This window comes from Hemiscyllium ocellatum, chromosome 6 (genome assembly GCF_020745735.1).
Source record: "Hemiscyllium ocellatum isolate sHemOce1 chromosome 6, sHemOce1.pat.X.cur, whole genome shotgun sequence".
In the NCBI taxonomy this organism is placed as follows: domain Eukaryota; kingdom Metazoa; phylum Chordata; class Chondrichthyes; order Orectolobiformes; family Hemiscylliidae; genus Hemiscyllium; species Hemiscyllium ocellatum.
The window spans coordinates 119,647,709-119,671,102 of record NC_083406.1 but is presented as its reverse complement, the minus strand read 5'-3'; the positions used below and the strand labels follow the sequence as shown (position 1 = coordinate 119,671,102).

The 23,394-nt window shown below is 44.0% G+C and overlaps 1 protein-coding gene across 1 annotated transcript in view; it reads left to right on the top strand.

Annotated features, from left to right (window-relative positions):
- Window positions 1-4,969: 4,969 nt before the first annotated feature.
- The window catches only part of uvrag (UV radiation resistance associated gene), a 315,405-nt gene continuing 296,980 nt past the window's right edge, over window positions 4,970-23,394 (top strand). The window contains exon 1 of the mRNA XM_060826320.1: window positions 4,970-5,186. Coding sequence (XP_060682303.1) covers window positions 5,127-5,186 — 60 coding nt within the window. The 5' untranslated portion in view covers window positions 4,970-5,126. The remainder of the gene's footprint in view (window positions 5,187-23,394) is intronic.

Genomic DNA, 23,394 nt, shown 5'->3' with positions numbered 1-23,394 from the left:
ACAAAGGGACTGAGGGGTGCAGGTGCATTGCTGCTTGAAAGTGAAGTTGCAGGTAGACAGGATAATGAAGGAGGCATTTGATACATTTTTCTTCATTAGTCAGAGCCTTGAATATCGGAATTGGAGTGTCATGTTGCGAGGTCACCTTTAGAATACTGCAGGTAATTCTGGTTGCCCTGCTATGGGAAGGACGTTGTGTTGAGAGTGTGGTGCTGGAAAAGCACAGCAGGTCAGGCAGCATCCGAGGAGCAGGAGAATCCTGCTTATTGGGCATAAGCTCTTCGTCAGGAATGAACTGTCAATTCTCCCACTCCTCAGATGCTGCCTGACCTGCTATGCTTTTCCAGCACCACACTCTCAACTCTGATCTCCAGCATTTGCATGGGAGAAACATTGTTAAACTAGAAAAAAGTTCAGAAACTTTTGCTGGAACTAGAGTGCTTGAATTATAAGGAGAGACTGGATAGGCTGGTACTATTTTCCCTGGAATGTTGGAGGCTCATAAAAGTTTATAAAATCATGGGGGGCATGGATAGGGTGAATAGCCAAAGCCATTTCTCTAGGCTAGGGGAGTCCAAAACAAGACGGCATTGGTTTGAGCTGAGAAGGGAAAGATTTAAAAGGGAGCTGAGGGACAACGTTTTCACACAGATGGTGGTGTATGTATGGAATGAGCTGCCAGAGGAAGTGGCAGAGGTGGGTAAAATTACAAAATTTAAGTCATTTGAACAGGTACATGAACAGGAAAGATTAAAAGGGATATGGGCCAAATACAGGCCAATGGGACTAGTTCAGTTCTGGAAACCTTGTCGGCATGGACGAGTTGGACTGTTGGATGACCCGATAAAAATCAGAACAGGAGTAGACTATTCAGCCCCTCGAGCCTGTTCCACCATTCAGTGAGATCATTGCTGATCTGTGGCCGAACTCCATAGACCTGCCTACATCACTTAATACCTTTGCTTAACAAAAATAGATTTATTTCAGCTTTAAACTTAACAACTGATTCCCCACCATCCACTGCTATTTGTGGACGAGAGTCTCAAACGTATAGCACCCTTTGTGTAAAAGTGCTTCCTGACATCTCCCCTGAATGGTCTGGCCATAATTCTCAGACTATGGTCCTGTTATGTCTCCTCTTAATGGTTTCACCTTAATAACCTGTAGTTTAAATTGTATACAAGATGATTTCAAATGAAGAATCCTAACCAAATCTCCTGAGAGCAGTGTGAGAGTTGTAGCTCCTTTTGACAGTGAATCAGCAAACAGGTTTAGTTCTGCATGACTGAGTAAAATTATAAAACATGCACAACATCCTATGGGTTAAATCTGGATTGAACTATTTTTCAAAATTATTTCAAAATGTCAAGATATTTAAAAATAACATGGTGAGGAAGCACACACAGTGACATCACCCTCTTGCCAGTTGCTTCAGCGAGTCCTTCCTCTGCCAGAGGACAGGCCATTTGGTCCATTGACTCTCAGCTGGCTTTTTGAAAGAACAATTGGCTTCACTACAACTGGCTCCTTTCCATTGCATATTTTTAAATTTCAGGTTAGGCAATTCTTGCTGTGTGCCCCAGTGTGACGGCCTCACCCTATGTTCCCCTAACTATCAGCCTCTCCCTGTGTTGCTCAGTGTTTCAGCCTCTCACTGTCTTCCCCAGTGTGTCAGCCCCTCACTGTGTTCCCCAATGTATCAGCCACTCAATGTGCTTTTGTGTTTCACCTCTCTGTATTCCCAGTGTATGGGTGCCTCACTGTGTTCCCCAATGTATCAGCCTTCCATTGTGTTCATCAGAATGTCAGCCTCTCATTGAGTTCCCCAGTGTATCAGCCTCTCCCTCTGTATCAGTCTTTCCCTCTCCATCAGCCTCTCACTGTATTCCCAGTCTATCAGCCTGACTGTGGTCCTCAGCATATCAACCTCTCACTGTATTCCCAGTCTATCATCCTGATTGTGTTCCTCAGCACAATAGCCTCTCACTGTATTCCCAGTCTATCAGCCTGACTGTGTTCCTCAGCATATCAACCTCTCACTGTATTCCCAGTCTATCATCCTGACTGTGGTCCTCAGCACAATAGCCTCTCACTGTATTCCCAGTCTATCAGCCTGACTGTGTTCCTCAGCATATCAACCTCTCACTGTATTCCCAGTCTATCAGCCTGACTGTGTTCCTCAGCGTATCAACCTCTCACTGTATTCCCAGTCTATCAGCCTGACTGTGTTCCTCAGCATATCAGCCTCTCACTGTATTCCCAGTCTATCATCCTGATTGTGTTCCTCAGCACAATAGTCTCTCACTGTATTCCCAGTCTATCAGCCTGACTGTGTTCCTCAGCACAATAGCCTCTCACTGTATTCCCAGTCTATCAGCCTGACTGTGTTCCTCAGCATATCAACCTCTCACTGTATTCCCAGTCTATCAGCCTGACTGTGTTCCTCAGCATATCAGCCTCTCACTGTATTCCCAGTCTATCATCCTGACTGTGTTCCTCAGCATATAAGCCTCTCACTGTATTCCCAGTCTATCATCCTGATTGTGTTCCTCAGCACAATAGTCTCTCACTGTATTCCCAGTCTATCAGCCTGACTGTATTCCTCAGCACAATAGCCTCTCACTGTATTCCCAGTCTATCAGCCTGACTGTGTTCCTCAGCATATCAACCTCTCACTGTATTCCCAGTCTATCAGCCTGACTGTGTTCCTCAGCATATCAGCCTCTCACTGTATTCCCAGTCTATCATCCTGACTGTGTTCCTCAGCATATAAGCCTCTCACTGTATTCCCAGTCTATCATCCTGATTGTGTTCCTCAGCACAATAGTCTCTCACTGTATTCCCAGTCTATCAGCCTGACTGTATTCCTCAGCACAATAGCCTCTCACTGTATTCCCAGTCTATCATCCTGACTGTGGTCCTCAGCACAATAGCCTCTCACTGTATTCCCAGTCTATCAGCCTGACTGTGTTCCTCAGCATATCAACCTCTCACTGTATTCCCAGTCTATCAGCCTGACTGTGTTCCTCAGCGTATCAACCTCTCACTGTATTCCCAGTCTATCAGCCTGACTGTGTTCCTCAGCATATCAGCCTCTCACTGTATTCCCAGTCTATCATCCTGATTGTGTTCCTCAGCACAATAGTCTCTCACTGTATTCCCAGTCTATCAGCCTGACTGTGTTCCTCAGCACAATAGCCTCTCACTGTATTCCCAGTCTATCAGCCTGACTGTGTTCCTCAGCATATCAGCCTCTCACTGTATTCCCAGTCTATCATCCTGACTGTGTTCCTCAGCATATAAGCCTCTCACTGTATTCCCAGTCTATCATCCTGATTGTGTTCCTCAGCACAATAGTCTCTCACTGTATTCCCAGTCTATCAGCCTGACTGTATTCCTCAGCACAATAGCCTCTCACTGTATTCCCAGTCTATCATCCTGACTGTGGTCCTCAGCACAATAGCCTCTCACTGTATTCCCAGTCTATCAGCCTGACTGTGTTCCTCAGCATATCAACCTCTCACTGTATTCCCAGTCTATCAGCCTGACTGTGTTCCTCAGCGTATCAACCTCTCACTGTATTCCCAGTCTATCAGCCTGACTGTGTTCCTCAGCATATCAGCCTCTCACTGTATTCCCAGTCTATCATCCTGATTGTGTTCCTCAGCACAATAGTCTCTCACTGTATTCCCAGTCTATCAGCCTGACTGTGTTCCTCAGCACAATAGCCTCTCACTGTATTCCCAGTCTATCAGCCTGACTGTGTTCCTCAGCATATCAACCTCTCACTGTATTCCCAGTCTATCAGCCTGACTGTGTTCCTCAGCATATCAGCCTCTCACTGTATTCCCAGTCTATCATCCTGACTGTGTTCCTCAGCATATAAGCCTCTCACTGTATTCCCAGTCTATCATCCTGATTGTGTTCCTCAGCACAATAGTCTCTCACTGTATTCCCAGTCTATCAGCCTGACTGTATTCCTCAGCACAATAGCCTCTCACTGTATTCCCAGTCTATCAGCCTGACTGTGTTCCTCAGCATATCAACCTCTCACTGTATTCCCAGTCTATCAGCCTGACTGTGTTCCTCAGCATATCAGCCTCTCACTGTATTCCCAGTCTATCATCCTGACTGTGTTCCTCAGCATATAAGCCTCTCACTGTATTCCCAGTCTATCATCCTGATTGTGTTCCTCAGCACAATAGTCTCTCACTGTATTCCCAGTCTATCAGCCTGACTGTATTCCTCAGCACAATAGCCTCTCACTGTATTCCCAGTCTATCAGCCTGACTGTGTTCCTCAGCATATCAGCCTCTCACTGTATTCCCAGTCAGTCAGCCTGACTGTGTTCCTCAGCACAATAGCCTCTCACTGTATTCCCAGTCTATCAGCCTGACTGTGTTCCTCAGCACAATGGCCTCTCACTGTATTCCCAGTCTATCAGCCTGACTGTGTTCCTCAGCATATCAGCCTCTCACTGTATTCCCAGTCTATCAGCCTGACTGTGTTCCTCAGCATATCAGCCTCTCACTGTATTCCCAGTCTATCAGCCTGACTGTGTTCCTCAGCATATCAGCCTCTCACTGTATTCCCAGTCTATCAGCCTGACTGTGTTCCCCATTGTATCAGACTGTTTCTCTTTGTTCATTTCTGCTTTGCAGCCCCTAGTCCTCTTTAGCACCGCCCCCTCGCCGTGAGTGCCGTGACCGAGCATGGGCACTAGCCGTGAGTGCCGTGACCGAGCATGGGCACTAATACCGACGTCACGGGTCATCTGAACTAACGCACCGACGCAAGGGCGTGGCTCGAGAGGGTTTGACAGAAGCGCCATGGAGTGGCAATCCGACCAATCAGCGGCGTCCTCCCTCAAGCATGACTGGCGTCACTGGACCGGATTGACCAATAGAAGGGGAGGGTGGTGGGCGGGACGTGGTGTTGGAGGTTGACGCAGGCGCTCTGTCGGGGTCAGTGAGCGGGCCGGAGGAGGCGCCAGCCAGTGGCGGTTGTTGTTGTTGTTGTGGCTCTGTGAGGTGATCGCCCGCCTCCTGCCGCGGACCGTTACCGCTCGGCTGTTCGAAGGCCGGCGCGAGGGGTCGTCGTAGTCGCTGCCGCCCCGGGGGAAGGCGATGAACGCCCGGAATGTCAGCTCGTCCCGGGCCGTGCACGTCGAGCTGAGCTCCCAGCAGGTAAGGAGCCGGCGGGAGGCCTGGGGCCCGGGGCCCGGCGGCGGTGCCCTCCGGCTTCACTCCCACCCCCTCCTGCTGTTTATAAACAACCCGGGGGCGGGGGTGCCGCTCCTCCCTTCCCCTCGCGGCCCGGGGGCGGAAGAAGAGGCCGCTCGGCCCGTCCTGTCGGTGCTGGCTCCTCCTGTCCCCTGCGCCTTAACCGGGTCCCTTCTCCCACCCAAGTCCTGCAGCCTGGGGAAGGCCCTTTGACCCATCGAGTCGGTGCCCCTGAGCCACTCTTGTCTTTCTGAAGCAAATCCAGACTTGACTGTCTCTCTCCTCTCTTTTCCCCCTCCTCCAGGCCATAATATTTAGGTCATTCAGCCCATCGGGTCTATTCCACCAATCGTTCATGTCATTAGAACTGCACATAATGGAATGAGCTCCTTTAATCCAACTCGTCCACGCAGACCAGCTGTCCTAAATTAACCGAGTTCAATTTTCCAGCACTTGGCCCATACTCCTCTAAACTCTTCATGTACCCATCCAAATGCCTTTTTAAATGTTATAATTGTTCCAGTCTATTGGTCCCCTTCACAATCATCTCAAGTTCTGCCAGTTGTGCTGAGCTTCTTTGACACTCACTGCTTTTGTCTCTGGTTTCTAGCATCCACGGTTTTAATTATTCCAATCCCATTTTCCAACACTCGGCCTTTTATGTCTTGGCATCACAAGTGCACACCTAAATGCTCCATTAAATGTTAGGACGGTTCTTGCTCTCTCACAGGCAGTGAGTTCCAGGTTCCTGCTGACTTCTGGGTGAGAGCATTTTTCTTTCTCATCTGCTGTAAACCGCCTGCTTGCATTAAATCTGTGCCCCTGTTCAGTGATCTCTCCACCAAAGGGAAAAGTTTCTTCCTGTGTACCCAAAGTATGACCCTCAATTTTTATGTCTGAATATTGCCCTCCACGCTCCTTGTTCTTTCTTTTTCAGGTTAACAGCCTCATTCACTTTTGAGAGTCTTGATTGAACCCTTTCTCCACCTAAAGGAAAAAACTTGACCACTTGCTGTGGGAAGCAATGTACCTACCTATTGCCCTGGGTTTTTTTTTTGTAACCAATAGTTCAATTCTGTGTTCCTTTGGTCTCAAATCAATCACCATCCAAGGAACAGGAAATTCGACATTTCGGGCATAAGCCCTTCTTATGCCTGAAACGTCGAATTTCCTGTTCCTTGGATGCTGCCTGACCTGCTGCGCTTTTCCAGCAACACATTTTAAGCTCTGATCCCCAGCATCTGCAGACCTCACTTTCTCCTCTCAAATCAATCAATTTGTCCCAGTTTACTCTGTCCAGACCTATCGATTTTGATCAAACACCTCTTAAGAGTAGAGTCTCGACTTCTCCAATCTAGTATCATAACTGGTATGAGGAATTTCATTCTGGTAAACCTCTTCTGCATTTTCTCCAATGCCTTCACATCCTTCCTTAAACACAGTACTCAAATACTGCTGTATTCCAGCTGAGGCCACGTTCAAGTGTTGGACAGATTCAATGTAATCTCCTTGCTCATGTATGTTGTTTGCTTGTGACTGAAGCCTCGAAAATGGAATGCCTTACTAATTGCTGTCTCAACCGGTCCTGCCTTTCATGGTGTCTGCATATATGCACCCTTATGGTCCAGTACCCACTTTCCAAGTGAGCCCTTTGTTTTATTTTGCCTCTTCCTGTTCTTCCTACCAAAATTTATCATCCCATTGCTTTGCATTGAACTTAATCTCTACCCATCCACATGTTACTTCATCTTGTCTGCATAGTTTTGAAGGTCTGTATTATTCTCTGTTTATGTTGCTCCCAAGTTATCCAAACTGTCTTTCCTTTGAAGATAGTTTATTGTCCAACTTTTTCTGCAATCCTTGACATCCAGTTTAGTTTTTTCAAAGATCCATTCCAGCCTCATTGACGCTTCGAGAGCTAGTGTGCTTCCAATTAAACCTGGTGATTTTTAAATTTGTACACCCCAGTCCAACACCGGCACCTCCAAATCAAGCTTCATTGATGTTAGTATTCCCCCTAATTAATTAATCTTGCTCTGGCTTGTTTGTTAGCCTTTTCTCAGTCACCCTAAACCAAGTGAAATGTTGACTACTGCCCTCCAAATGTACTTGCTAGCATTTGATCTACTTAACCTACTTTATAACTGAGAGCCAGCTATAGCAGTGCTTCATGTCTCATGAAAGCAAATTGTTTTCGAACTCTTGTCCACCTTCTGTCCATAATGCAACTTTTGCAGTTTATATTTGGATCACGACGGCTGGAGGAAGAGCGCCTCATCTTCCACCTAGGAACCCTCCAACCACAAGGGATGAACTCAGATTTCTCCAGTTTCCTCATTTTCCACCCCCCTCCGCCTTGTCTCAGTCCCAACCCTCGAACTCAGCACCACCTTCCTAACCTGAAATCTTCTTCCTAACCTCTCCGGCCTGTCACTCTCACCTTAACCTCCTTCCACCTATTGCACTTCCAACACCCCTCCCCCAAGTCCCTCCTCCCTACCTTTTATCTTAGCCTGCTTGGCACACTCTCCTCATTCCTGAAGAAGGGCTTATGCCCGAAACGTCGAATTTCCTGTTCCTTGGATGCTGCCTAACCTGCTGTGCTTTTTCAGCAACACATTTTCAGCTCTGATTTCCAGCATCTGCAGACCTCACTTTCTCCTCCTGCCTAAAAACTATGCCTTGGTATAGTTATTTTGTTGCCTGACTGGAATCACCAATTATTGGATATTCCCGTTTATCTTATATCCCAATGTGCATCCGAGCCATTTGTGGTGCCATCGATTTGGCTCTGGCTGCAGTCCCTGGATGAGCCGTCAGACTTGTTAAGTGAGTACTGGTTAGAGAGCAGCGTGTGCCTCAGGACCCATGCATGACTTAGCTGTTTATTTTGATCTCCCTTGCTGGCCATTGGTTTCCTTGCTCTGGATACTGTCCAGATGTAGAGTGACTACATCAATTATTGTGCTGTCCATGTAGCTCTCATCCTCACTGCACCACGATGATGCCTGATACCATTTGATGAAACTTCGAGCTGCTTCAACTGACCATACTTCCTGCAGAGCTGGTTATTTAGAATATGGGGAAACTTTCTTGTTTTTTCACATCACAGAAGGCGGAGGGAACCCTCGCATTCCTTCAGTTATTAATTAACCTTGCTCCTGCTTTTAAAAAAAACTTACCAATGCTCAGCAATTTTAGAACTATTAATAAAATATCAGTCCTGTAAATCTGACTGCTACTTGATATACTTTTTACAAGATTTAATAAGTCTTAATTCATTGATTCCATGTGGACCAAATTTGTTTCTACACTTAATCCACGTCTTGCCAGGTTTGGTCTACTGACCCTGCTCCCTTGACCTACGGTAAACTGCCGACTGATTTAATGTTTCCAGCTGTTAATGATACACCCATACTTCTAATTTTGCATCTTTTCTGGTTCAGTGCTTATCACCTGACTCCCTTTAGGTAGGGCTTGATGGGGAGTTTTGATGTAAATACCTTACAGAATCTTAGAGTATGGGGCATTGTGCTTCTCTTCCCTGTATTGGTTCTATTGAGGTGTCCAAATTGTGCTCTTTCCCACATTGCTGTTTCCTGCTTTACCTTATCCAAAACACGGTTGAATCTTGTTGGATTCCCTTTTCGAGCATTTCAATTCTTAACTTGTTTCTAAAAAAAATGTTTTCTTGTGTCACTTTTTTTCTTGCCTAAGCACCTTCAATCTATTCTGCAGGCCTCTGATCCTATGCCACTGGAAGCAGTTTATCCTTATTTATTTGATCTAATTTTGATGACCTGGAACATCTTGATCAAATCTCTAAGCCTTCTCTGTTAGGATAGGATTATTGTTCCTCTAAAGGAGGTCAATTAGTCCATTGCATCTGGAAATGAGGCCTTGTCTGGGATTTGAAGCATGATGCTGAAGTAAGGTTTATGCCTGAGACAAACAATCCCAGCTTTTCTCACCTCTGATGTCTGTCATTCTTTGTGAGATTCTTTGTCTTTCCTGCATCCTTTGTCCAAACTTGTAAGTTAACCATAGTACATATAATCACTACAGTGTGGAACATTGAACCCATTGAGTCCACACTAAACCCCCCCGCATGGTACATGCACGCGCACACACACACCCAAAGGTACAATTGATCCCAGGGCTCTGGCATTGTCCAGCAACCGTGCTAACCATGGACTCACCGATGTATCTCTAAGTAGAACACAAAACGCTAGGTTGTCTACTCTCCTGCGCAAAATTGAATCCCGTATTTCAGTTGTGGTCTAAACTGTTTCATTTGAGAGTTAGAGAAATGCTCTTGCTTTTATATTCTATTGTATGAAAGAAAAGACAGGGCTCTCATGATTTTTGACAGCTTTCTCACTTGTCCTCCCACCTCCCTGGGATTTATATGTATCAATCCCAGGTTTGAGGTCCGCACATAGTTACGTCTGAACATGGCGAACATGTAGGCATTCAGCCCCTCAAGCCTGCTGTCTGCATTTTTTAGAATTGTGCCACTTAGTTTATTTTCCTATCAGTCATTGTTGACAATAGTTCAATGAACTATACGGTGAGTATCAGTAGAAGCAAAGCCTTGCAATGTTTTACAATTAGTGATGAGAATTATAAACTATAAGGTGATTGTACTTGCCATATTTTTTTCACTTGTATTTTCAAGGACTGCTTGCATACCTGAAAAGCCCAAAAACACCGCAAGATCCAAACATGTTTCATAATCATAGAGATGTACAGCACGGAAACAGACTTTGTCCAACTCATCCATGCTAACCAGATAGCCCAATCTGACCTAGTCCCACTTGACAGCACCCAGCCAATATCCCTCTAAACCCTTCCTATATTTATGTACCCATCCAGATGCCTTTCAAATGTTGCAATTGTACCAGCCTTCTCCACTTCCCCTGGCAGCTCATTCCACACATGCACCACCCTCTGCGTGACAAAGCTGCCCCTTTGGTCTCTTTTTTTATATATCTTTCCCCTCTCACCCTAAACCTGTGCCCTCTAGCTCTGGGCTTCCCCCCCCCCCCCCCCAACCCCAACCCCACCCCCCACCCCAGGGAAAAGACTTTGTCTATTTATCCTATCCATGCCCTTCATAATTTCTATAAGGTCACCCCTCAGCCTCTGACTCTCCGAAGAAAACACCCCAGTCTGTTCAACTCCTCTCTGTAGCTCAAATCCTCGAAACCTGGCAACGTCCTTGTAAATCTTTTCTGAATCCTTTCAAGTTTGACAGCACCCTTCTGATAGGAAGGAGACCAGAATTGCATGCAATATTCCAAAAGTGGCCTAACTAAAGTCCTATACAGCCGCAACATGGCCTCCCAACTCCTGTAATCAATGGACCAATAAAGGAAAGCATACCGAATGCCACCTTCACTATCTTATCTACCTGCGACTCCACTTTCAAGGAGCTATGAACCTGCACTCCAAGGTCTCTTTGTTCAGCAACACTCCCTAGGACCTTACCATTAAGTGTACACGTTCTGCTAAGATTTGCTTTCCCAAAATGCAGCACCTCACATTTATCTAAATTAAACTCCATCTGCCTCTCAGCCCATTGGCTCATCTGATCAACATCCTGTTGTAATCTGAGATAACCTTCTTTGCTGTCCACACACCTCCAATTTTGATGTCATCTGTAAACTTTACCTTTTATGCTCCTACCCAAATCATTTACGTAAATGACAAAAAGTAGAGGACCCAACACGGATCCTTGTGGCACTCCACTGGTCACAGGCCTCCAGTCTGAAAAACAACCCTCCACCACCACCCTCTGTCTTGTACCATTTGAGCCAGTTCTGTATCCAAATGGTTAGTTCTCCCTCTATTCTGCGAGATCTAACCTTGCTCGCCAGTCTCCCACAGGGAATCTTGTTGAACGTCTTAGTGAAGTTCATATAGATCATATCAATCATCGATCTTCTTTGTTACTACTTCAAAAAGCTCAATAGAGTTTGAGACATGACTTCCCCCACACACAGCCATGTTGACTGTCCCAAATCAGTCTTTGCTTTTCCAAGTAAAAGTACATTCTGTCCCTCAGGATTTCCTCTAATAACTTGCCCACTACTGATGTCAGGCTCACCAGTCTATAGTTCGCTAGTTTGTCCTTACCACCTTTCTGAAATAGTGGCACCATGTTAGCCAACCTTCAATCTTCCAGCACCTCACCTGTGACTGTCAGTGATACAAATATCTCAGCAAGTGGCCCAGCAATCAGTTCCTGATACACCTGATCAGGTCCTGGGGGTTTATCCACTTTTGTTTCAAGACATCCACCCCTTCCTCTTCTGTAATATAGACATTTTTTCAAGTTGTCACCATCTATTTCCCTACATTGTAAATCTTCCATGACCTTTTCCACAGTAAGCACCGATGCCAAATACTTGTTTAGTATCTTCCCCCATCTCCTGCGGCTCCACACAAAGGTTGCCTTGCTGATCGTTGAGGGGCCCTATTCTCTCCCTGGTTACCCTTTTGTCCTTAATGTATTTGTAAAGGCCCTTTGGATTCTCCTTAACCCTATTTGCCAAAGCTATGTCATGTCCCCTTTTTGCCCTCCTGATTTCCCTCTTTATCATCTTTTAAGAATTCAATCTCCTGGATCCTTGTTAATACAGAGTAGTTTCTCCATATTCCTTATACTCAACTGTTCAACTGACTCATAATAATTACTATGGCTTGATGTAGATAGTGCCATGTGCCAAATGCACAAGACAAACTGACTATTGGTGTCAATGAACTTGTTGCATATTTCAAAGATGTAGGATGATGTAGAAGTGCTGGCTGCTCTACTTGTGAACATGAACTCAGTTTACTGTTAACTGGTTTTGATTCTCTGCTCCACTTGAGGTTTGAGTGTTTTGTTGTTGCGTTTTTCATACATTTTCCAATGGCTTCCTCCTCTCCTGGTTTTAAAAGGGAACCTGATGGAGGATCCCGTGTATTGCCACAACAAAAGCAACAAAGTTCAGGTGCTGGAAAATCTAAAATGGAAACTGTCATGTTGGAAATATCCAGCGAGTCTGATAGCATTTGTCATAAGGTAGATAGAGTAATAAGTTAGAGCATTGACCTTCCCTGGAACTGATCTCCACCAGTGCTGTCTGATAGAAATATTTCCAGCATTTGTTCTTATTTCTTGTGTATTGATGCTTGACATGCATTACTGTGCAGATTCTTAATTCCTGACAATAGATCAGATTGGGAAATGTTTGTATTTATACCTGTCCCCAGCCCATTGGCTTCAGTTTATGTGATGTACTTGTTAAGTGGCTGGGTTTTACTTTGTCTGTTGCACTGATTATGGTCCTAATGGTTCAAGATATTATAATGCATTGTAATGGAGAAGGTATTTAGATTGTTAAACTGTTATGCCCTGGCATTTGGTGATCATTTATTTCTAACCTTGTTGGATATTAATGTTGGTCTTAATAAATGTGATTTTGCTGGGTGTTGTACTGTAATGAAAATTTAAATGGGCTAATTGAAATGCAGCAGAGACAGTAGTGTTGGTATTTTTTTGCACAATGAAACCTGGCTGCTAAATACCACGCTGTTTGGAAGGTCTGAAGTAGAGAATTAGGATGCTGTGATGAGCCTTGATTTCTGCATTATGTAATATTTTGAGATTAGGAGGATCAGTGTCTATTGCCCAAAAGGCCGAAAGCACTGATATCCCGATAATAGACTGAGGAGAGATGACGCCAATCTTCAAAAAGCTTTGGATAAGGTGGCTTTGTCTTGGAATACAAGCAAAGAACCAAGCACAAAATGTCTCTTTACCATGCTTGGAAATGAGAAACTTTGTCCCACATTTTCTATAGTATATGAAAGAAGCTCCCAAAGGAGGCTATTAATTTGGGATCAGTTTTGGAATGTGCCGTTAGGATGTATAATACTTTGGTTTTACTTTTTATTTCAGAAAGGTTTGAGGAAGGTGATTAGCTGCTATCTAAAGTAGGTAACTGGCAGGAATGTGCTCTGTAGTCTTGATTGATTGAAAATTTTTTCCTTGTTGTAAAAGTTCTTAGATTGAGGATGAGGTGTGTTGCCATACAGTTGAGAGATGCATTATAGATTAGGTGAGCATAATTAACTATGCTGACAGCAGTTTCCTTTTGCTTTCAAGAGTGCAAGATTGGTGTCCCAACCCACGTGATTTGGGACCAAACTTTAGACTTGAGTGAACTTAGTCTTTTCAAAATGAAAATAGTGGCAATGGGTAACCTGGTTTTGTGGTTACGAGAATGTTTGGGGTACCCGCGGACATGATTTGACATGGGCTGTAACTTGATGTCCAGTCAAGTGTTGGAGGTGATCAAGCAGATACGTAGGGAGGAAACTGGCTGGCATGGTGGCTCAGTGGTTAGCACTGCTGCCTCACAGCACCAGGTTCGATTTTAGCCTCAGGCAACTGTCTGTCTGTGTGGAGTTTGCGCATTCTCCCTGTGTCTGCTTGGGTTTCCTCTGGGTGCTCCCGTTTCCCCTCTCAGTCCAAAGATGTGCAGGTCAGGTGAATTGGCTATGCTAAATTGCCCATAGTGTTAGGTATGTTAGTCAGAGGGAAATGGGTCTCTGGGTGGGTTACCCTTCGGTGGGTCGGTGTGGACTGGTTGGGCGGAAGGGCCTGTTTCCACTGTAGGGAATATTATTTCAATCTAACCTAAAACCACGACAGGCTGTGGAAACTGAGAGGGACTCGAGTGTGTTGGTTGCACTGTTGACAACATTCCCCTCACCTATCCAAGCAGCTGGCTGTCTGGCAAATGTTGATAATGGCTGTCGTCATAAATATAAATTACAAAGATGCTTCAATCATATTAAATTGACTATTTTGATCAGTGCAGCTCAGGACTACACTGATGTGCTTTTAAGGGAGTTACAATAACATATCTCTCTTTACAAATGGAACCACAGGAACAGATAGCACTGAGCTATCATAGCAGTGCTAGCATTAAATGTCCATTTGAAGCTGCCCAGAGGGTCCCTGGCCTCACAATGTCCACAACTCTTGGGGACTTCAGGAAACAGTTTATTTGGTACAACTAAGTGAGGAAATTAGAAAGTACAGCCCTGCTCATTAGGTTGTACCTGTGAAAGTAGGGGATTCCACATCTAATCAAATCATTTGTATCTGCTCTAATTCCTTGACTAAACAGTGGAAGTGTTCATGTTATCACCACAAATATGTACCTGGAATGACTTGAAGTTGAGCACAGGTGGCTGATCTTAAAATATAGGCAAACCCGTTCTGCCCTCATGCAGGTTTTTGTCTCTGCTGTTTAGAATGTAATTCCTCAAAATGAGAGCAAAACACAGGCACTTGCCTTTAGTATTTAATCCAGCTTGATGGTGTAAACATGGTGTATAACCTAGGGATTTAAGATGTGTTTTGAAAGTTATTGATGAATAGATAATTGGCAGATTTTGGGTTCACCAGGATTCATAGCATCATTAACATTCATGGGTTTGAAAACTGATGAAGCTTTTTCAAATAGCTGTTGAGCCCCAGATTGATCAAGAATGTTAAAACGTAAAAACTGAATTGTCACCTAAGTATAGTAGTTGAATTCCATTGTCTTCTGCTATAGGCAGTGGGGACTAGTTTGAGACTGATCAAGTTATTACATCCATTAGACTTTAGTTAATCAAATCCGATCCATTACTGCCAGTGTTTTCATTAGCCAATTTACTTCAGTGACTGGGTAAATTGACAAGTGAGAAAACTGATAACAGTGAAAGAGATTGCAGCAGACAGTTCAAATAGTGGATGTTGTAAGGAAAATGTTGCTTTCTTGATGGTATGAAGTGAAATATAATGGATGTCCAAAGAAACTAGGAAGTTGAAGTGCATGAATCTTTAAAAATGCCACTAACGTGCTGAAAATAATCAAGAAGTCTAATCGGACGCAGGCCTATATATCTGGAGTATCAGGCTGATAAAGGTAATGCTATACAAAACCTTGGTTAGAACCTGCTTGGAGTATCGAGAGCAAATCTAAGCACCACACTTCCAGAACGATATGTTGGCTTTGGAGGGAGTATAACTTAGCTTTACAAAACTAATAACTGGAGTTCAAACGTTAGGAGGAGAGATTATACAAATTGCTGGAATTGGGAAGCTTAAGGGGTAATCTGATTCAAGTCTTCAAGATATTAACAGAGGAAGACAGAGCAGGTAAGCTTTTTTTACTGTTTGGATTCTGTAAATAGGTAGCATTGTCTGAGAATTGGAGCCGGGCCATTCAGAAGAGATATTGGAATCACCACTACACACACAGGATTGGAGATGTTTGGAGCTGTCTCCCACAAATGGCAGTTGATGCTGCATCAATTGTTAATATTAATTGAGAGGAATGTTTAGTAAAGAAAATTGTGATGGGATTTTGAGTGAAGGCAGATATGTGGAAGTAGGTGTCGGATGAGCCATGATCTCATTGGCACAAGCATGGGGCTGAATTGCCCTCTCCTGTTGCTATTTTGACAAGCCAGTTTATCCTTTTTAGTTGTAAAGAAATTCATTGTTTTTTTTCTACTCGATTTCCTAAGGTTTAAAACTCCAACTGTAGGAATTAATTAAACAGCATTATAATGTTACTCAATTGACTGCTGTTGGCAGTCCCTCTGTTTGAAAGTGATGCTACTTGGGCTTAAGTTTTTTTGTCTCTATCTTCATGTGATTGAGCAAGGAGAAAGTGAGGATTGCAGATGCTGCAGATCAGAGTCAAGAGTGGGGTGCTGGAGAAACACAGCTGCAAATGTGTTGCTGGTCAAAGCACAGCAGGTTAGGCAGCATCTCAGGAATAGAGAATTCGACGTTTCGAGCATAAGCCCTGGCAGCATCTGAGGAGCAGGGATGATGATGATGAAGAGCTCTTACCTAAAATGTTGATTCTTCTGTTCCTTGTATGCTGCCTGACCTGTGTTTTCCAGCATCCCACTCTTGACTTGCAGATCTTTGGGAATGTGGGATAGGATGTTCCACAAAGTAGTGGGATCTGTAGTGAGCATTTGCTTCCCTATCTAGCATTGCTTTGCTTTCTCATTGAAGATGTTATAACTCAATCTGCAACTTGAGAGGTGAACTGTCCCATTTCTGAAGAACTGGTAGCAAGTTCCTTTATGATCATTAATTTCAAAGTTGTTGTGCTTCACAGGGCTTCATTGTGTCTTAGAGGCATCTTTTTAGACCTCCCTTGGAATGTTGGACGTTTGAGAGTTCAACAAGCAGTCCTGGCATGCAAGACAACTTTCAGCCACTCAGTTAATATCCAGTTTATCCAAGTTCACTTTCCAGGGGTTTTCCTGAGTGGTTGCAGAGTGAGCTTCAGTCAGGGCACTTGTTTTATTTTTGTCAATGGTCCCTCCTATCACTGAGCCAGAGAATGTGGTAGAGGCATTATTGTTAAAATTTCAAGTGCTCTTGCATGTTGCTAAAAAGGCAGTCGAGTTTGTGCTGTACAGAAGTGCAGTATAAAATATCCACAATAGTCTAAGACTTTTTGTCAGCTTAGAGTGATCTTGCTTTTTGCAAACACCTGTTCCTGTAGTTAGTAGAAAGGTGGACTGATGCCTCTGTAATCTGGTGTTGGATCTTACTAATGGCTTTTTCTGAAAGGTGGGGATTGTCCAACCTATTTCAAATTAATTCCTCCACCATAATTGAAGGTGGACCATGTGGCTAACCAAGCTTTAGTTAAGATGTTGTGTTTTGGAAATATTGAAGGACAAGCCAAATCTCTCATGTCCTGTTTCTTTTCCCCTTAGTGTGCATGAGTCAAGGGTTATGCAGTTCAACAGCGGCAAGTGGAGTTGAGGGTAATCGGTGAATCTTCAGGTTGAATGGCTTGATTCTTTGTCTGATTGTCTTTTGGTGACATTAAGCACCAGTCAAATGAAAAGCAGGTGGTTCAGTGGTTCGCACTGCTGCCTCATAACGTCAGGGACCCGGGTTTGATTCCTGCCTCGGGTGAGTGTCCGTGTGGAGTTTGCACGTTCTCTCCACGTCTGCATGGGTTTCCTTCGGCTATTTGGGTTTCCTCCCACAATCCAAGGATGTACAGGTTAGGTGAACTGGCCATGCTAAATTGCCCATAGCGTTAGGTGCATGAGTCGGGGGTAAATATAGGGTAGGGGAATGGATCTGGGTAGGTTACTCTTCGGAGGGTCACTGTGGACTTGTTGGGCTAAAGGGCCTGTTTCCAAACTGTAGGGAATCTAATCTACTTAAAAAAAAACTTTTGTATGCAGAATTGAGGAAATTGACTGTTTTGCAAATCTGGTGTAGAGTAGGCACTGATACGGGAGCCATTTGGAAGTTGGAATACTGCATATTTAAGGTCAGTTTAGTTTTTTGGTTCGATATTTTAAGAGGTGTTTAACACTCCTTGGTGATCATTTGGATTGTTGGAGTGATTGGCTACCCTTTGCTAGATTGCCTCCAGACTGTTAGCAATCTCAGCCTTTCCTGATGCTGATCCGGATTTTGGGTGCACCTGTTTTTAATCCTTTTTGTTTTGAAGACTGTAGATCATGACTATTAATGTAATAACTTTAGAAAATATTTTAAGTTTTTTTTAAAAAAAGCAACACTCATTTTGCATGCATCCTGGCAATACTTTGCTGTTGCTCCCTCCTCAGCTGAAAGTAATCAGTAATATAAGTTGACTCTTTTTCTAATTTGTACTCCTTCCAGTGTTGGGAAGATTCATATAAGCCATAATTGTGGGTTAGAGCTGAAAATATGTTGCTGGAAAAGCGCAGCAGGTTAGGCAGCATCCAAGGAACAGGAAATTCGACGTTTCGGGCATAAGCCCTTCATCAGGAATGAGGAAAGTGTGTCCAGCAGGCTAAGATAAAAGGTAGGGGGCAGGGGCGATGGAGATGCGATAGGTGGAAGGAGGTCAAGGTGAGGGTGATAGGCCGGAATGGGGTGGGGGCGGAGAGGTCAGGAAGAAGATTGCAGGTTAGGAGGGCGGTGCTGAGTTCGAGGGATTCGACTGAGACAAGGTGGGGAGGGGAAATGAGGAAACTGGAGAAATCTGAGTTCATCCCTTGTGGTTGGAGAGTTCCCAGGCGGAAGATGAGGCGCTCTTCCTCCAACCGTCATGTTGTTATGGTCTGGCGATGGAGGAGTCCAAGGACCTGCATGTCCTTGGTGAGTGGGAGGGGGAGTTGAAGTATTGAGCCACGGGGTGGTTGGGTTGGTTGGTCCGGGTGTCCCAGAGGTGTTGTCTGAAACGTTCCGCAAGTAGGCGGCCTGTCTCCTCAATATAGAGGAGGCCACATCAGATGCAGCGGATGCAATAGATGTGTGTGGAGGTGGAGGTGCAGGTGAATTTGTGGCGGATATGGAAGGATCCCTTGGGGCCTTGGAGGGAAGTAAGGGAGGTGGTGTGGGCGCAAGTTTTGCATTTCTTGCGGTTGCAGGGGAAGGTGCCGGGAGCGGAGGTTGGGTTGGTGGGGGGTGTGGACCTGACGAGGGAGTCACAGAGGGAGTGGTCTTTTCTCTTGAAACCTTAAAGAGTAACAAAACTTTGCTTGTAAAAGTGTCAATCATGGATCAGTTGATAGCTGTTGTCCTTTGAATTGCAAGGCCCTGGATTGAAGTCACACTCAAGTCATCAAGTGGATGAATTGGTGCAGCAATTGAGGACATTATTCCAACATGCATTGAAGGAACTCTTCTAACATGCTGTTGAAGGTGTTGCTGTTCAGATGAGGTGTTAACTGAGGTCTCAACTTGGGAGGGAATAAAAAATCTCATGGCATTAGTTCGAAGAAAAGCAGGGGAATTCCGCTAGTGGCTTGGCCATATGTTTTCCCTCCATCAAAAACATTATTACCTTTGTTTAGACCGTGAGACATAGGAGTGGAAGTAAGGCCATTTGGCCCATCGAGTCCACTCTGCCAATTAATCATGGCTGATGGGCGTTTCAACTCCACTTACCGGCATTCTCCCCATAGCCCTTAATTTCTTGTTACATCAAGAATTTATCAATCCCTGCCTTGAAGACACTTAGCGTCCCGGCCTCCACTGCACTCCGCGGCAATGAATTCCCCACACTCTGGCTGAAGCCATGTCTCCGCATTTCTGTTCAGAATTGATCCCCTCTAATTTTAAGGCTGTGCCCATGGGTCCTAGTCTCCCTGCCTAACGGAAACAATTTCTTAGTGTCCACTCTTTCCGAGCCATGTATTATCTTGTTAATTTCTATTAGATCTCCCCTTAACCTTCTAAACCCCAATGAATACAATCCTAAGATCCTTAGCCGTTCCTCGTGTATTAGACCTACCATTCCAGGGATCATCCGTGTGAATCTCCGCTGGACATGCTCCAGTGCCACTATGTCCCTTCTGAGGTGTGGGGCCCAAAACTGGACACAGTACGCCAAATGGAGCCTAACCAGAGCTTTATACAGACTCAGTAGCATGTCACTGCTTTTATATTCCAACCCTCTTGAGTTAAATGACGACATTGCATTCGCTTTCTTAATCACTGATTCAACCTGCATGTTTACCTGAAGAGACTCCTCGACTAACACTCCCAGGTCCCTTTCTACTTTGGCTTTATGAATTTTCTCACCGTTTAGAAAGTAGTCCATGCTTGTATACTTTTTTCCAAAGTGCAAGACCTCGCATTTGCTCACAAATGAACTTCATCAGCCATTTCCTGGATCACTCTCCCAAACTGTCTAGATCCTTCTGCAGCCTCCCCACTTCCTCAGTACTACCTGCCTGCCCACCTATCTTCGTATCATTGGCAAACTTCACTAGAATGTCCCCAGTCCCTTCGTCCAGATCATTAATATATAACGTGAACAGCAGCGGCCCCAACACTGAACCCTGTGGGACACTGCTTGTCACCGGCTGCCATTCCGAAAAAGAACCTCTTATCCCAACTCTCTGCCTTCTGTCAGACAGCCAATCCTCAATCCATGCCAGTAGCTCACCTCGAACGCCATGGGCCCTCACCGTGCTTGTGGGAGTTTGGGTTCAAATTAGTTGCTATGTTTTCTGGATTGCAAAATGTTACATTTCCAAAAAATTGTTTTTATTTTTGTCAAGTGCTTTTAAGGTTGTGCGAAGTGCTGTAAAACTCCATTTTCCTGTACCATGCTAATAATGCCAGTGGACTGTTTTGTTTTCCTCATGGTTTCCGGGATTGTAGAGTGGAAGCATTGTTTACTGTATTAGATTAGATTCTAAACTTAATTTTCCTCTTGCACTGAATTTGATTGAGGGAATTGCTGTAATGTCTGTTAATGTAAATGTTCTGTCGACCATGAAGATGCTTCCATTTGTGAGGGAGTCCGAGCTTGGCATTTTAAATTTTAAGACAGTCACTAATGGGTATTCCAGGAGAAGCCTTGCTCCAAGAGGGTGGTGAGACTGTGGAACAAGCTTGGTAGTGGCCTGAGGATGCGAATAGAAAGATGCATTGGTATGTTGGATGAAGTGAAGTTGAGAAGACTCTTGTGGAGCATAAATGCTAGCCTAGAACTTTGTGTAATGTTTGGCAAGAGTAGCCACTTTTAGCTGCCTGGTTTGTTGGGTCCACAACTGCACATTCCTGATGACGAAGACACCTTTCAAGTCCTTTGTTAATCAAGAATTTATCTGCCTGTACCTTTACAAATAAGTGACCCTTGCTCTACCACCCTCCAGTGAGGAGAACTCCATAGATATTTTCAACACATTTGAACTTGCCTGAAACAGCTTTTCCTTTATCTCCTCTCTTTTTCCCCAAGTCACATGGGTGATTATTGGTATCATTATAGCTCGCATGTATGTCTGACTCTTAATGGACTATATGTAATATTCCTAGTTTCAGTTTTTATCGGGGCCATTTCTCTCAGTTCTCTGATCAGTGGTGTCATCTGTTCTATTTTCTGGTCTTGACCAGAATTGGAAAAGTCCGTCAACGTTTTCCTCCAATTTGCATTTTTCTCTCCACTTCCACAGGGATGTTCCCAACATGTTTTCCTTTTTTCTCAACTGAGGAATCCCCCATTTTGGAGAGTGCCCTGTCAATGTTCAATCCATTACCTACACCTGCTCTCATTCCTTCCTCTCTAGAACAACGAGGAGGTTTCCGCACATTCATCCTTTTTCATTCCACTGATCTCGACATCAAATTGTGCCACTATTCTGAGGGGGCCGAGGTCTCTTTAACACCCTGGTTCACTTCCCTATCACTCCTAACAATTTCCTTCTCTCTTCACCCCACCCCATTGTACTTGGCCATGCAATGACAAAAGGGGTAATGCATGTCATTTTGCTTTCTCTGTCCTCACTGTCCAAGGCCCAAACGTACCTTTCAGGTGAAGAAGTGATTTACCTGTACTACTTTGATTCACTTGACTATTTTTGTACTCGCCTAATGTACACAATACAGTCTCCTTTACATTGAGACCAATTGCCAATTGCGTGACTCGCTTCTATCTTGTTGGCTTTGCTTTGTTCTAATGTACATCTGTATCCTTGTACCATCATTATCTGCCCCTGTCTCTTTGGGTAAGTTTACCATCTGTTCAATTGATGCGTACACGCACAATAACAATCACCATTTTTTTTCAATCTCTCTCAGTTCTTGAGAGTCAATCCATTAACTATTTATTTTTCCATGGATGTTGACAGACCTGCTGAGCTTCAGTGTGAACAGTTTTTGTTCTTAAACCATTTCAGGAGTCCATTTGCTCGTGACCTTTTTCCTTTCTCTTCTCTCGCCCCATTCCCTCAGTCCATCAATGTTTCTTTATTCCCCTAATTATCTTCAGGCTATTTTTCTAATTTTGCTTTCAATAGCTTTCTTGCATTCTTGGCATCCACTTTAATCACATAACTTTAGAGTTTAATGTCCCTCTTCACAGAGTCATACGGCATGGAAACAGACCCTTTGGTCTAACCTGTCCATGCTGACCAGGTTTCCCAAACTGATCCGTTGCCTATGTTTGGTTTTGCTGGATTTTATTACCAGTGATCAAATGACTGTAGACCTTTTGCTTTTCGAGTCCCTGTCTGAATATCTTCAATGTTCAGTTGCACACGAGCCTTTAGTACTATTTTTTTACCATTCTGGAGTGCTAATTCTGACTAGTTGTCTTTGCTTCTATTTAAGTATTTCCCATTGCTGACTTATGAATTTGGCTCTTCAAAATTACCGGGATGTGGTTCTGATATAATTTGGTGAGAATATGTTTCCCATTGTGGTGAAGTAAGTTTATCCTTCCCTTTTTGTTTCTGTTTCCTGTTGCTGCACTCAGCCAACTTATATATCTTGGTCAATGCTTTTAAGTGTCACTTATTAACCTGCTAAATTTCTAGGAGAAAATGAGGACTGTGGATGCTGGAGATCAGAGTAGAGAGTATGGTGCTGGAAAAATGCAGCAGGTCAGGCAGCATCCTAAGAGCAGGAGAAACGGCGTTTTGGGCACAAGCCATTCCTGATGAAGGGCTTATGCCCGAAACATCTATTCTAGTGCTCCTCAGCTGTTGCCTGACCTGCAGTGCTTTTCCAGCACCACACTCTGGATTCTGCTTTATTTCTAGGGCTTGTGTAAGTACTGCTGTTGTGCTTAATGGAGTAACAACTTACTTCGAAACTATTGTTGCGTACTTAGGCTAAGCAAAAAGTCAAATCTTTCTCAGTTGAAAAGTTTTTTTTTGTGTGTACTTAAAAATATTATACACAGCTTTATGAATGTATTTCTATTTGTCCAAAACTCTTTTTCAAGTTGTATATATTGTCCTAGTCAGGTGGCTACTATTCCTGAGACCATTCAGAGATTCTGCAGACTATTTCTTTGTCTTGCATTGTCAAGTGCTTTTGGATTGTGTCAAAACACTGCTTTTTCAAAGAGGTATGTAAGTGTCCTCCATATCGTCCGTGGACTAGTCTAAAATGCAAGTCAATAATGCCAAGGCGAAATTACATATCTTCATTGCTTGTGTGACAACACTTCATGAGACATTCCTACTGGGGTTATTGTAAACATGAACAACAGTATTCTGGTTTCTTCAATTTTAAAATTTAGGTTAAAGTCACCTTGTTTAATGCAGAAGTAGTTGCTCATTGTATTGTGGTGACTTTCTAACATGCACATGTCTCGCATGTTTTTGTTAAATTATTTGTAATATAAAAATG